At 43.0% G+C, this 15,804-nt stretch overlaps 2 protein-coding genes across 11 annotated transcripts in view; one reads left to right on the plus strand and one right to left on the minus strand.

The window, feature by feature from the left end:
- The first annotated feature begins 2,959 nt into the window (after positions 1–2,959).
- On the plus strand, positions 2,960–4,875 carry hexim1 (HEXIM P-TEFb complex subunit 1). The gene has a single exon (XM_079646532.1). The coding sequence runs from the start codon at positions 3,293–3,295 to the stop codon at positions 4,391–4,393; it is 1,101 nt and encodes a 366-aa protein (XP_079502658.1). The 5' UTR covers positions 2,960–3,292; the 3' UTR covers positions 4,394–4,875.
- Positions 4,876–5,496: 621 nt separating this feature from the next.
- Positions 5,497–15,804, minus strand: part of arhgap23a (Rho GTPase activating protein 23a) — an 85,908-nt gene continuing 75,600 nt past the window's right edge. For 9 of the 10 annotated variants that reach the window (XM_079646525.1, XM_079646523.1, XM_079646516.1 and 6 more), the window contains 10 exons: positions 15,013–15,131; positions 14,763–14,915; positions 14,554–14,632; positions 14,374–14,447; positions 13,963–14,052; positions 13,307–13,432; positions 13,006–13,047; positions 12,196–12,289; positions 9,575–9,606; positions 5,497–9,323 (listed from right to left, as the gene is read on the minus strand). In XM_079646525.1, the coding sequence (XP_079502651.1) occupies positions 7,887–9,323; positions 9,575–9,606; positions 12,196–12,289; positions 13,006–13,047; positions 13,307–13,432; positions 13,963–14,052; positions 14,374–14,447; positions 14,554–14,632; positions 14,763–14,915; positions 15,013–15,131 (2,246 nt within the window). In that variant the 3' untranslated portion in view covers positions 5,497–7,886. Of the gene's footprint in view, positions 9,324–9,574; positions 9,607–11,655; positions 11,681–12,195; positions 12,290–13,005; positions 13,048–13,306; positions 13,433–13,962; positions 14,053–14,373; positions 14,448–14,553; positions 14,633–14,762; positions 14,916–15,012; positions 15,132–15,804 lie in introns of all 10 variants that reach the window. The other variant, XM_079646517.1, reaches the window with a different exon arrangement.

Here is a 15,804-nt window from a genome sequence, read left to right on the forward strand (position 1 = left end):
AAAGTCTTGTAATGGAGTTATAAAGGAGATCAGAGAGACACAGAGCTCAGCTGGGCGGTCTAAAACTCTTCCTGTCAGGACGACTCGAGCATGAAATGTGACTTTGCCCTGATCCACAGCCATCCACAAAATAACACACATAACAAGCAGGTTGTGTGGGGTTGGAGGGAGTCTCTTAAAGTGACATGTTTCTTTCAATAAGTCACAAATCACACGAGAAGTAAACTAAATCTTTCTTCATAAAAATCTTAAAAACATAGCCCCCTGTGCTCAGATATATATCGGCCATTGTTTTAATTTAAATTTCAAAGCCATCCGTGGGCCTAAAACTATTTCTATCTTTCATCTCTCAATTGCAGCAACAGCCATGTTAGACAGAGATTAAGTCATGCTTGCTAATCCTCACAGGCTTTGGTCTATGCAGGAGCACCAATGGCTCTAAAGCTGCACAATGCTCCTTGATTTAAAAAAACAAAACAAAAAACATAACATGATAACTTAGTATGATTTCCTAATCCCCACAGTCGTTAGGCTTCATATTGACTGGAACATAGGCTATCAAGTCTTCCTGAAAGGATTCCCAGCTCAGCTTGCTTATTTGCCAGAGCTGAAACCCTGCCTGATTCTATTAGTAGAAACAGTAGGCCTGTGTTGTTTGCAGCCATTGGATTCTAAGTCAATCTGTGTTAGGAGACCCACCATAAGGGGTCACAGACTAACAAAACATTTTCTTCCATTTATAGCCTAAAAGTTAGGCTAAGAAACTATATGTGTGTGCAGGATATAGTTAGTGACAAATGCAGTGAAATATTAAGTTCAGTATACTGACTAGCAATTGTACAGGGAACCGTTAGACATTTCCAAACTAGGCTTAGGCTTATGTGTTTTAAAAATAAGATATTTATATATATATATATATATATATATATAAATATATATATATATATATATAAATATATAAGATAGGCTACATATACCACAAGGTTGCCATACAAAATTAATTCAAAGAGTAATTCATTTCAGCTTTTTATTTTATTTTACACAGAACAACAAAGGTTATAAAGAAAAGTTGTTGAAAATGTATGATTCAATTGTTAGTTGTGTGTAAATCACAACCAGGGCTTGCTAAATGTGAAACTAAAGGAAAGCTTCAGGGCTGCCTTTCAAGATCTGGGGGCCGTCTACTTCCTGAAGCTAAACTAGTTCATCGAGGGTTCCAGTTCACGGATTATAAGGAACAAATGCTATTTTTTCATTTGAACTTTTCTTTATAGCTTGGAGTATATATTAATCTGACAGAATGGCATAATTAAAATGTTGAAATCAATCGTAATCCTGTAGTAAGGAACCCTCACGGGATACATTACGTTCCAGCAATTACGCTGACCCAGGATAAACACATTGGCCTAGTTAGCAGATAGCTAACGTTAGCAACTTCAATAGCTGGTTGTATTTATATACTTTGTTGCGTAGTCGCTGAAGCTTAATCGAAAAAATTGATGGTAGGAATCATTGTTTTAAGGTTGTCGATCCATGGTTGCTTATTACTTAGCATTAGTTAGCCTGGCTTTATGTACATTATGGCGTTTGGGTTAACGTAGCACTGGCTTTTTTTTAAGGTCATTTTTGAATTCCCAATCTCAATTCTTTAAAGTTCAATAGATTAACAACACAGCCCCAAAACTCTCCAACAGATCAATGTGAGGCAAAGTTCATACTGTGAGCTTAAACCTAAAACTAACAACTAACGTAGCACTGGCCCTGGCTAGAAATAACTTGCGTTGTAACATCGTCGAGCTCTAACAACACCGTGTATTTGTTTTTGTTCTAACGTTAGTGCGTATGGCTTCACACTTTATAATGATGGAAGTGTTTAGTTTGGGAACGAAACAACGCAGCTATCATTTGCTAACTAACGTTAACATTCGGCTAACGTTAGCTAGCTAGCTTAGCCTTAGCTTTTAACACGACACACCAGTGTAAAACTAACACTGCATATCAGAAACATGGGTGGGTTGCGCAGAAAAACTCAAAACTGATCTACACAACTCCGTACACTGGTAACAGGATTATTGAGCAAGAGTTAGATCGCCTGACCCACCCTTTAACAACGAGGGGCTCTGAGATGTACTCGGAGCGGAAGCTTGACAATAAATGTCGTTTGTTTACGCTGATTCCCGAGTTCGCCGAGACTGTGTCCCACAACGTATCACTCCGCACAACACACATAATTGTCATAATGAATCATTTAATGCTGTAATATCATCAAAACGACGCGTTTCGATACATTTAAACATGAAAAATACTTGCATTTTCAACACAAGTTGTTTTTTACTTATTTCCTTGTGTGAACATTAAACACGGACTAGTTTCCCTAAGCGGGGTTCTTTATTTTGCTTTAAATGCAGGAGGGTTTTTATTTCATTTATAATTCGGCTTTATACTGTGAGGGCAGCAAGGACATATAATACATATGTAGTTACGTCTAACGTATTCTAATTAGACCAAGCGACTAAAATGTAATTTGAACTTATTTAAATTAACTTATATTTCATTACTAAGTATTTTTACCCCTTTATTGTGTAGATGGTACCGTCCTTAAAATGTACCGGACTGCTTTCTTGGTGTGGATTACGTACTTATGATTGACCCATGGATTGTCGAATCAAAAAATACTTAAAGCTTAGCAACAGCAAAGTTACCCTCTTGTCCAATCAACAAAGAGAAGGGTGGGCTTTATCGCGCTCAAGAGTCTACCGTATGATTGGTTAAAATCCTCGTCAGTTATCGTAGACTTGTGGAATATGTAGTTTTGTTTGTAGGCCTCCGACAGTGCTACATTGAATTCAAAACAACATATCCCACAATCCAACGCGCGTTACAAACAGCTGCATGCGCACGGAGAGAGGCGGAGCTGCTATAAAAACACGAGCTCCCTCTTCTTGAGCAGCACACTGGACACTGTTGTGACGGTGAAACGTTGTCTCCCGCTGAAAGATAGCCCTGACAGCATCGAAACAGTTAATGGTAGTTAGCGGCAGTTGCTCTGACAAACCCTCGGAGGAGTAACAAGTGTTTACTGTAGAGAAGTTTCCTTTAATTTTGCGAGAGTTTGTTTTGAAACGTCAAAACGTAGACTTCCTTTATTAATGATTTTTGGGTGATTCTGGAATACATACATTTTTGTTAAAATTTAGTTTAACGTCTTTTAACGAACTTTGAAGATCATTTTTGAGGGAGAGGACATGATCTAAAATGTACTAGAGTGGGACCATCGTAGCGGAACATCAGGATGACAGATCCAGCGGAGCAGACCCTTCACCTGAAAACTTTCGGCAGCCCATCAGGTGGGAGCAGCGGAGACGCGTTGAAGCATCTCCCAGCCAGAAGCCGTGGTGGACCAGAGAACGGCAACAGGGGGCGACAGAGAGACCAAAAGCAGCAGCAGCAGCAGCAGCGGGCGGAGAAGTGTGGGGATATCAACACAGACAAGTTGTGGCAAATGAAAGGCGGACCGAGGGAGGTGTGCCCTGCCTCAGCTGCCGGAAACGAGCTCTCAAAGTGCCCGATTGCTGCCCAGTCTCATCAGAAACCCGATGTCCATGCAGCGGGTGACGGTAATCACATCGCGCAGGGGAAAAACGGCGAAGATAGCCCACTGGGAGAGACTTTAAACCAGGTGCAAGATGATAGTCATATCGACTCTGACACTGGCTTGGATGCGCGTCTGGGCAAGAAGAGGCACAGGCGCAGGACCTCCAGGAAGAAGCGCAACTGGAAGCCTTATTACAAACTTAACTGGGACGAAAGGAAAGCCCTGGAGGAGAAAGAGACGGCCAGAGCTTCTCGGTTGAGAGAGGAGATGTTCGCCAAAGGGCTCCCAGTGGCCCCTTATAACACCACCCAGTTCCTGATGGACGAGCATGACCGAGAGGAGCCCGACCTCAACACCGAGACCGGGGTCAGACGGACCTCAGGGGTCGGGACCCGCATGGAGGACACGGGCAGCGAGGAGGACTTATTTGATAACGAGGAGGAGGACGAAGATGACGGCAGCGGGGGGGGCAGCGACGGTATCGGGAGACCTGGAAACGCAGGTGGAGAGTTTCTCCAGAGAGACTTTTCTGAGACCTACGAGATGTACCACGTTGAGAGCCTGCAGAATATGACCAAGCAGGAGCTCGTGCAGGAGTACCTGGAGCTGGAGAAGTGCATGTCCCGGCTGGAGGAGGAGAACAACCGGCTGCGGCGCGCCGTGGAGCCCGCGGGCCCGGCCGGGGAGAGCTCCCTGGTCCGGCTGGGAGACATGGAGAAGGAGCTGGAGAGACTGAGGGCCCAAAACACGGAGCTCCTTCAGAGCCAGCCCAGCAATGACAGGGTCGCTACAAAGTAATGGACACAATTGAAGTGGGGAACCCCCCCCCCCCTCAAAAAGGTAACATATGGGACTGCTGATTTTTTATTTTTTATTATTTGTCATCAGTTTTCTGTAATCAGTTTGTCATTTGGAAGACGTGTCCTTGCATTGTAATGCAATACTTTATTTTCTGTTTGGGCCTGTTCAAATTTTGTTTTCCAAGAATAAATGTAAATATTTCAAAATAAGTTTCTTTTTATAAAGGGAATGTATGTGACAATACGAGAATATGTGTGTTTGTTTCCTGGGTCAACTCTGTAGCTGTCCATTGACATAAACTGTTCCGTTTTTTAAGTAAAAAAAACAACATCCTTTTGTTGCATTCTCCTCCAAAACATGAATACCAAATGACAGCTTATTGGGTCAGCTCGACGATAATGTTTTGCAAAAATAAATTCCGGAGTTAATATTTCTAACATTTGTGTGTTAACATAAGCTCAATAAAACCTTGAAATGTCTTTTATTGTGTTGTAAAGGCTGCTCTAAAACACAGGAAGTGGTTCAAAGCGGCAGTGTGCAAAGATACTTGCCTTTGTCAGCAAAACCAATAATCATAAAGCTTTCCTTAAAGGACCCCGAAATGTGCCAGGCAGATATGGGCCTTGAAGAGAATAATGCACGGACATGGCAGAAGGGGGTGGGGGGATGGGATATGATGGAGATGCTCTTTATGAAGGTTAACCCTCTGAGTTTAATCCACTGAGGATGTTCTGCTAAATTAAATGCATTAATGGATTTTTTGCAACACAATATAAAAGCTTAATGTTGCAAATTGTGTTTATTATAGCTTTAACTATCGAGTGTCAATATATTCCTAGTATCACTAATTTGAACAGATTGTATACATATGAACCTATGAATAAGTTAAACTGCAGAGCTCCAGTAGTTTGGATGAAGTTTCTTTCTTGTGCAGAGGGAATCTGTGCCATTTGGCCTGGAGAGACGTTTCTAACTGCAGCCTCCAGAGGGCGGCATTCAGCTGCTATATTAAGTTGCTGCTGCTGCTGCTGCTAAACATGAGCCTCACTGTCCCTGGGCTAGTGTTACAAAATCCTTAAAAACAAAAACACATGTGAACATTTTTCTTTAAACATAGTTCTGTTTATTTACATCATATAACCTTGCTTTAAAGCACACAGCCATGAGGGAAATGGTTTCAGGCGGACAACCTTTTTTAAGTCCAGTCATTTTCATATTAGTTATACTCAAAAAGCAATTCCAAATGTACACAATACAATATGTTACATATTAAGATAGTATGTACAAAAACGATTTTTAAAATACGAGACATTGGATAAAAATCACAACACACTGACTTGTTGAGTTTTCTTGGGCTGTTGGTTTATCTGTAAGAAATTGTTGTCTGACATGAGCTAATGCCGGTTCAGGGTAGGGCTTGTAAGGTGTACCATGTTCACACACTGTGGATCAACTAGGCAGAGAGATAGGACCTCGATCTGTTAAAAAAGCAGCTGAGAGAGAACTATGCATCTTCCCTCTTTGCAGCAGTGGTGATAGCTGTTAATGCCTGTGTTAAAGGCAAAGAGAGTGCATAGACATGTCCTTGGCTTGACGTGTGCTTTTTAATTATTTTATTTTAAATAACAGCCTCACAATTAGACCCCTTGTATTAAATGTACACATCTTTGGGTCAGTGCCTTAGTTATACCATCAACCACAGGAGAGGAGGGCGGAGACCCAGGAACGAACCAAAGGAAACGGAAAGATAAGAACAGACCATGGCACTGCAGAACAAAAACACATTCCAGAAATCAGGCACTTTGTAGAAAAAATCTTGAGGTAAGACAAGACTATAACTCATCATTTATTATTATTATTATTTCTCACTGGGTTATTTGGTCGGATGAAAGCGAGTCCCATGACTTTGGAAGTTGCGCCTCCTGTTTGAATGGGAAATGGAGATGACAGATGAAAATAATAGATTCATTCTGTACTCCTTTTCCTCAAATGTACCATTCCCCCAGGCGGGGAGGATTTATCAGACCTTATGGAGAACTCTTCCTCACATAGCCCCAAGGTAATACACCTGCAGAGAGATGAACCCTCGGAGGGTATGTGGTGAGAAACACAAAGATCACCATTAACAGAGGTGAAAATGTAGCGACTTGTATGTCCTACACAATATTTCCAAAGCCTGATAAACAGCCCGAAGCTTCTCTTTAACAAGAAAGAACGTTCTTTGTCTTGAGCTCAGCAAATATGAGCAGATCTGAAGAGGCAATGCTCAGACATCCCAGACATACAGAAACAATGAGGTCAGCTATCAAAGTGTAGCTGCCTTCAAATGATATTGTAATAATGACCAGATTTCTATTTGCTACATGTAGATCGTTTGTGTACATGTTGATGCAACATTGTTGGAAGTATAGTCACCAGAGAACTTTATTTATAAGACTTTATCTTATAATATAACAGTTTGCTGCACAGTGCTGAGAATCAGAGAGAAAGGCCATCTTTGAGGAAATAAGGAACAGGTTTATCTTATCTCCTGTGAACAGGTACACCCAAGAGGTGAAATCACAATAAACATACTTTTTTAAAACTTTAATACAAAATATATATAATATATATATTGAATATAAAAAAAAGAATATATTAAGGGAAACATTTCAAGTAACATCTTGAAAGAAATGACTGTGCACTTTTTTTAGCACTTTTGTAAACCATAAAAAAGGAACTAAAAAAAACAAATATGATAACATAATATTTATATTTACAAGGTTAACTTAACAAGGCTTTGTACAAATGTTACAAAATTGTTCAACACAAACACCTGCACGCTCAGATATGAACACATAAACAGTATTAACAAGCAACGAGACACGAGTGTGTTTGTGTCCGACTATGTCTGTTGTTTGGAATATAAATGTCTTACAGTGTCCGTGGTCTGAGGAGACACAAAATACAAAAACTGATATAAAAAAATCATTTGACTTCCCTCTTGAAATGCTTTTTAAACAACCAATTACCTTTTCTGTAATTAGAGGTGTGAGGCTGTTTCGTATGGCTCACTGAAGTCGGCTCACTGAAGAAGATTTTGTAACAGTTACTGTTAAACCCTTCTTTGAGCAGAAGCATAATTTTCTCAATAACCAGTGGGAACGTTGCATTTTCAGCGTCCACTTGGATTTTAATGAATGTATGTCTTTTTAGAAGTACGCCAGAGAAGAGGGGAAGGATGACTGGTCATTACTATTATGGGAATTCTTGGCTGTAACAGTGATTATGGTGAGGTCTGTTTCCGTTTTATTTCTATAAAAGCACACATATGGAAAGAAAAGCTTTGGCAACACTGGAATGCCCCTCGCCATGCAAATGGAGCTAATGGAAAATAAAAAGGTGGGCTGCTCTTCATTGGTACACTGTGTTGCACCTGGCAATCAACCACAACCGTGTTGACGCTGCTGCAGGCCTACTGACCTGCAGACAGCGGCTCGGCTAAAGGGGCTCACAGGTACTGGTGGAATCTGGAGGTGGGGGCTTGACGTGTAGCCGGTTCTTGTTCAAGCCCCTCTGCGTCCCGAGGCAGTGGTTTCACCTGGTTCTGAATGATGGGGGACAAGGGGAAGTCACTGACGGTCAGCGGGGGTCTCTTCTCAGAGATCTCTGTTGGGGAGGCCACCACCGTGTGTCTGCGCCAGGCCCTCCTCTTCCTCCTGGTCTCTGGTGAAAGTGGTTTCCTCAGTCCCACGCTGCGCAGGTCGTCGGCCGAGCCCAGCAGGCGGGCGCGGACCTGATCCGCCAGAGACCTTCCCCCAGGGCCGGTGGGGGTGAAGGAGGAGGCCTCGCTGGGGGGCAGGGAGGGTTTGAGCCGGGCAGGGTGCAGGCTCTCCTGACTGCTGCCGGAGGAGGGGTTAGTTCTGGAGGTCTCCCTCCTCGCTCTGGACGTACCATCTGACCCAGAGCCAGCAGCGTGGGCCTCGGCCGCGGCGGCCTGCAGCTCCAGCAGGTCCAGGGACCGAGCCTTCCCCTTCTCAGACTTCAGCTTCTTCCTGGCCAGGGTGTCGCACTGGATCAGCTTGTGGGAGTTGAAGGAAGGCCGCGAGTGCAGTCTGTGAGTGGTGGAGGAGGAGGAGAAGGAGGAGGACGAAGGTGTGGTTGACCGCGCCCCTCCCTCACTCCTGTCTGCAGAGTCTGGCGTGTGTGTGAGCGCTGTGGGCGGGGCCAGCAGGTTTGTGGGTGAGAGGGCAGGGGCCTTGTAGTGGGTGTAGAGGAAGCTGCGGGGGGCCGCCTGCGTGTTCACGGGTGGTGTCGGGTGTTTCTCCGGTCTCTCCTGGGTTAGGGAGCGCGAGGCGAAGCCGCTCTCGTTGTCCGTCTCGCTCACCAGCTCGCTGTGCTCGTCATCAGCATCGCCCCCCCTCCCCTCGGATCCCAGGCTCCGCCCCAACGTGGAGAGGGTGGAGTAACCGGAAACAATAGAGCGAGCGTCCTCTGGAGATCTCCACGGCGGCCCCTTCACCTCCACCCGCACCTCCTCCTCCTCTTGCAGCAACGTGGCTGCCGGCCTTCCTCCTGCCTCCTCTTCCTCTTCCTCTTTACTGCACGTCCGGCCGGGATCAACCGTCACCACCTGCTCTCCTACCACCTCTTTCACTCCGCTTTCTACAACTTCCTGGTCTTCCTCTTCTTCCTCTTCCTCTTCATCGTCGTCCTCCTCTCCCTCTGCTCGAGGCGCAGTGTCTCCTTCCGGCAAGCCCGCCCCCTCTTCCCCCCCTGCCACTAAATGTCCGGCTTTGATTGGCTCGTGCTCCGAGTCGTCGTCAGTGCTGCTGCCCACACGGCGGGCGTTATGGCGCTTCCTGCGTTTGCGGCCCGTCACAGCTGACATGATGGACAGAGCCAGGAAGTCCTTGGATGTGATGTCTTTCTTTGACCCCCACGACCCCTGAAAAAAATTAATAAAAAGGTTACCGTGACACGTTGATGCATAACACTACATGTTCTCAATACTGGTATATGCTTAACAACTATGGCATTAATGGGAAGGCAATACAAATAAATACAATATAATCATACTTATTATATTAATGATCACTTATTATGTGTATTTCAACATTAAAAAAAGACTTGTTTTCATGTAGGTTTCATTTTTGCAGGATCTAACTTTTCAGCATAACATAATGTAAAAGACATTACCTTAGATTTCGCTGAGTCACTGTTGGTTGAGTCTGGGGACGAAATAAAAATAGGTCAGAACCATTGAAGTTTATTAAAGGCAAATCATGCAGGAGGGCACAGAGGCAGGTGGTGTATAGAATACATCACAAATCAAAGGGAACTGCTTCTGCACGATTTCATTGTTGATGTAGCAGCAGGTGTTTCTCATCAGCTGTTAATAGGAGAGCACCTGCTGTGACATCAGAACATGCTTGAAAGTCTCAGTATTTTTTCCCCTTCCCTGATTGCAAAAAATATAAATTAAAAGATGAATTCGTCTCTTCATTTTCCTCTGTGCGCTCCGATCATGACTGACACCAAGACACACATGTAGACTTGTGAAGGAGAAACAATGATTGGGGAAGCAGGGTTTGGTGTTGGAGGCATTAGGAAACCACGGCACACACCGATGACAACACCAAAATCACACTGATGACAATCAATCAGTGACAGAAGGCAGAGATTGGAGGCGTGATGGCAGAAATCATTTTGGCACACATTCCCTCACAGACACAGCAACACAGGATAAAAGCTGTTTTCTTTCACTAAGTGCATGATTAGAACATGTTTGGAGTTTAAGAGGCTCTAGATTGGTTCCTCATGTACTAAGAATGACAGTTGATACACTTTAATCGTTATTTTGCACCCTCTGGTATTTGGATTTGGCCCTAGCCCATATTCTGATAAACCGTTCAGCTTTACTCTGAATCAGTGAGGTTTTCTTTACCAGCGTTTCTCCTGTATACCCCTTAAATCCTATTTTTATATTTTTCTTGTGATCTGATCTAAGTTATATCTCTGTTTGTCGGTAGGTTAATTACATCTGTTTACATAATATATACCCCTTGATTTTTATATTATATATGGTTGCTGCTTTTGGGTTTTATTGTATTCAACCACTTTTTGATAAAGTGCCATACCAAAAAATGTAAAATACAAATTGATATTGTCAAGCACTTTCAGGCATATATTTGCTCGGGATCTTTGGCTGATTAAATATACTTGACTTCTTCTTTGCAGACATCACAAGTGAGCTACTTTTAATATTCATTTGAACCTAAACTTTATTGGAAATTCAAAAGTAATAAAAAAACATGAAGGAAGTTTGATGTCATTCAGGCTAGGAATTGGCGCCACCTAGAGGATTCAGTTTAAAACTCTTTTATTTACTTTTAAAGCCCTCAATGGCCTGGCCCCGCCCTACCTCTCTGAGCTGTTACACAGCTACACGCCAACTCGCACTCCCAGGTCAGCTGATCAGTTGCTCCTGAGGGTGCCAAAAACGAAGTCTAAGCGCAGAGGGGACCGTGCTTTCTCTGCGGCCACCCCTAAACTGTGGAACGACCTGCCCTTGCTAATCAGACAGGCTCCCACACTGTCTGTTTTTAAATCCCGTCTTAAAACCCACCTCTTCTCCTTAGCATTCGGAAACAAGTAGATTGTTGCTTTCAGTGGTCTATTGTTTTTATTATATGGTTGTTTTATTTTATTTTTTATTTTTTATTTTGTAATCATTACGTTTAATCTGGTTTGTTTTGTGTTTGTATCTTTTATTTTAAATGTATTTATTTTATGTTTTGAGAGCTTATCTCTCTGTACAGCACTTTGGTCTCAAAGTTTTTAAAGTGCTATATAAATAAAGTTGGGTTGGATTAGAGTCCCTTTGGAGCTCAGCGTGTGTTAGCAGCCTGATGATCGGACTGAAATGTGAGTGGAGTGCAGTGCTTGACTACAGGATCCATAGTGAGGGGGTGGTCTCTCAGTAACAGACCACCGTTTACACTCCAGTGTCAGATACAGCAGCTTTAAGAGACGGAGAGCATCCAGTCAGCTGTTAATTCATTAGTCAGACTGAAGTGGCGTGTTCTTACAGAGCCTGAGAGGAGACGCTGACTTTAAGGAGGGTAACGGAGACCATGGAGACACACACCATCACCAACACTCACAGTCTCTCTCACCAAAACAAACACACATTATTTCACTTTCACAATGAGGCACGGATTGATTGCACACGCACACACACACACACACACACATTGCCAGGGGGTTTCCCGTCCTACCGCAGTGGCTGCTCCACAGGCTCAGCTAAGAGAAGGAAATGCAGAAACGTACAGAGAAAGTGAAAGGTGAGCAACGTGTTGGAAAAAAAGAGGTCAGCAGAGAGAAGAGAGTGTAGGCACACTATTAAACACAAGAACACTACGAGGGCTAACAGGTCTAAGACTTCTGTTGCTCATGCTGCCTTCAAGTTCTGTCCAAAAGAAGGGAATTCTGGGTTTAAACTTGGACAATCTTCCAAGGAGGCTCTAGAATTCTCAAGCCAGGCCAACATGTCGACAATAGAGATAACTTCTTTTTAAACAGGTTTTTTTTAAAAGAGTTCTATCTTCAGTGGTCTCAATTCAGAATAAATAAGATCTGACAGTTGTATTCTCTCACTGGAGCCAAAGGTTGCAATAATGGCACACTACTGGGAAATTCCCTACTTCCAGCTATAAACTGAAAGCAGCAATACTTTTGATTATAACTGCCCACAATGCTATTGGACGGTTTGTTGTAAGTTGTACGCTTGTTGACTAAGAGCAGTTAGCAGCGCTCACCTGACGCCTCCCCGAGCAGACACGTCCTGCCGATGTTGGACAGCAGGTGGTCGATGTTGGGGGCGGGCTGCACGTCTTGCGTGTCCACCGGCGTCTGGATGGAAGAGAAAGAAAATGATTACTTACAGAGGATTTAAGCAGATCACTTTTACAGTGTGCAGGGAAGGGAACTGAGGTCCTAAAAGATATGATATGTTTACAGTTACAGATTTTGATGTCAGCAATGTTTTGTCTATGCTCTCAAACACAAATTTAAAACAGCAATTAAAATGTAAAGCCACGTTGGTTATGTGTCAACAACAGAGTGACTTATTGGTTTTATTAAACAGCACTAACGTTAAAAAAACATTTGAAATGAACTGTAAATAGTTGAGTTATAGTGGTGTCCTTAAACTACAACAGTCATTTGATCTCAGATTCAAGAATTGTTTTCCTTTAAACATGAGGAAAGAATATGTAACTGTGGCAAGTTTTCTTGTGGATGCAATGTATTTTGTTATATTAATATTTATAAGACTTTGTTAAAGTCCTCATCTTAAAACAAGAGAAAATAAAGCGGTTTGCAGCAGTAGAATATGAGGAGAGTTTACTTAGATTTCATAACTTGTGACAGAATCTTCAAATAGTTTGAGCTTTTACTCATTTATTTCACACCAACTTGAAACCTTTCTCAGATAATTAAGTGGCACAAAAAACACTGCACATTACTTACAGGTTTTCAGAGCTACTGTACATCCTAAACTGAGTCTTTATATTATTCTATTAAGACCTTTAATCTGCAAATAAAAAGAAACATTATGGGATGCATACCTTTTCATCCTCGTCTTGCTCCTCAGCGAAAAACCAGTTGCACTTTAAAAATGACAGAGACAGAAATATTTAGCATGAAAATGATAACTGGTTATTTGTGTGTGTGTGTGTGTGTGTGTGTGTGTGTGTGTGTGTGTGTGTGTGTGTGTGTGTGTGTGTGTGTGTGTGTGTGTGTGTGTGTGTGTGTGTGTGTGTGTGTGTGTGTGTGTGTGAGTGAGTGAGTGAGTGTGTGTGTGTGTGTGTGTGTGTGTGTGTGTGTGTGTGTGTGTGTGTGTGTGTGTTGTTGTGTTGCAGGTCTCACATGTTGGATGAGCGTCTCTACTATCTTGTAGCGATCGGGCATGTGTGTGACCATGTCCTTCATGTTGTCCTCAGACGTCCGGACCAGAGTCGGCCCGAACACCAGAGCCAGGTTACGGGGCTCCATCTACGCCAAGATAAAATGTTAATACCAAGGACATCACAGCGATACGTTTAAATTACATTTCAAAAGCCCTCTTTCTTAAAACAGTGTGACAGGGTCATTGTAAGTGACCTTTTTTTTTTTATTACAGTTGGAAGAGGAGGGTTATATATTTTGAAATTTATGCAAATAGAGTGAATAAAGTCAAAAGTTGTCAATCTGCATACAAAATGTGATTGTAAATTAGAAAGACTAAACTCAGAAATTCTCTGATATGGAAGATACATATTTACAGTAAAAAAACTCAGAGAATGAAATATAAATAAGGATTGCCATGAAATTTTTGGGATGTTGTTTATTTTACAAAAGAACTCAAATGAATGTTTATTCTAGTACATTTGTCTCTTTTGTTCTCGTAAACCTACCACTTTCTCTCTTGTAAATTAAACATTTTATCCTCAGGAAAGCTCAACGTTTCTTCAGATAATTACCCACCCCCCAGGTATTTTAGTTTCTGACCTACAATGGCCCCAAAACACCGACATCTCACACACCTTGTTTTTATCTGAGCTGTCGGCTACAGTCTTCAGGTGAACAACCAGGAACTTCAGAGTGTCGTAATAATAATCGGGCAGGTCTCTGATCTGCGAATGACAAACACGAGGAATGACAATAGTGATGAGCCTGTTCAACCTGCCAGACTTCTGACACACACACACACACACACACACACACACACACACACACACACACACACACACACACACACACACACACACACACACACACACACACACACACACACACACACACACACACACACACACACACACACACACACACACACACACACACACACACACACACACACACACACACACACACACACACACACACACACACACACACACACACAGGTCAGTTATCCTGTTCAAATGTGTTCATGAACACAGACAAATACTTACCAGTTTATTCATGGTTTTTAGCCTCACTGATGCACTGTCTATCCGATTTGCGTCGATGAAGTCATTGTACTTGTCTGTAAAGTAAGTTTAAATATTAGAATACAAGTAAAGGTTTGATATGAATGCCTGGCTGTTGCAGGTATGTGTTTGGACGGCTCGTTGAGACATGTTAGGACTCACCGTTGGTGAAGAGCGGCTCTGGAAGTTTCCTGAAGAAGGATTTGAGTAAGCTGCTGACAACATTGAGGTCTTGCCACTTCTGTTGACAGCAAAAGAACGAGATGGTCAACTATCTAATGATTCAGCTTTGTTGAGTAAAGTTAAATGAAAACTGTCACTTTAGCAGTTTATATTTTAAGTAGCTTTTAGGTGTATTAGTATTTCCTCACCTCCTCTGCAGGGTTGATTTCGACGCCCTTGTTGAGCTGATCCTGAAGACTTGACACCATGGCGTTGTTCCCGGGGACTCTGTAGATCCCCGTGTACTCCAGACCCATCTCCTCCACCAGCCCACAGCAGATCTCCACAATCAACGGGATGAACTGGGATTGAAACACACAGGTTTTAATCCCATTGACAACCTTATTTAGAAAGTCTGTTTTCTTACTTTCAGGTATGAAGGATGATTTTGAGGCTAACCTTGTTATTTACACCTGGCTGACAATCCTCCAGGCGCACACCAAAAGCTTTAGGGCCAGATTTCTTCGTCTTCTTCATGATGTTGATGCTCCATGGAGACTTCGGAGGGCCGCTCTCATCTAAAGACAGGTCAACAAAAACTTTAGCTGCGTCACATGAGGCCTCCGCATTTGCTTCTTGGTGCACCCAGTACTTAAAGGTCACATGTCATGCTTTTCCGGTTATTACCCGTCCCCTTGTGTGTTATGAAGGTTTTTATGCATGTAAACGGTCTGCAGAGTCAAAACCCTCAAAGTACACCGTGTAGCGAGTAAAAATACCTCCCCAAAACGCCTCGTTGGAGATACGTCACTGTCCATTGATTCTTCCGGGTACGACATTACGTAAGCATGTACCCGGAACTAAATGGACCAATCCGTGGAGCCGTTACGTTAAGCCCCCGCTGATTGGTCCAAATTGACCAATCCACACACACACACACACACACACACACACACACACACACACACACACACACACACACACACACACACACACACACACACACACACACACACACACACACACACACACACACACACACACACACACACACACACACACACACACACACACACACACAAATTCTCTCTGCAGACCCATTCTCACAGCGTTTATCAACCTTTTTCTTACTCAATATCAAGCGTGTGTGTGCTCAGGGTGAGTTTGTCTGTGTTTCGCTGTGTATCGCTGAACAAGGAAACAACACCTCCACGGAGCTCAGCACGATTCACAACGTCCCGACCAATCAGA

The sequence above is a fragment of the Notothenia rossii genome (genome assembly GCF_949606895.1).
Source record: "Notothenia rossii genome assembly, chromosome: 8".
Classification (NCBI taxonomy): Eukaryota; Metazoa; Chordata; class Actinopteri; order Perciformes; family Nototheniidae; genus Notothenia; species Notothenia rossii.

Bases quoted from the DNA above. Each gene is read 5' to 3' on its own strand.
- hexim1 (XM_079646532.1), top strand. From the start codon at position 3,293: ATGACAGATCCAGCGGAGCAGACCCTTCACCTGAAAACTTTCGGCAGC.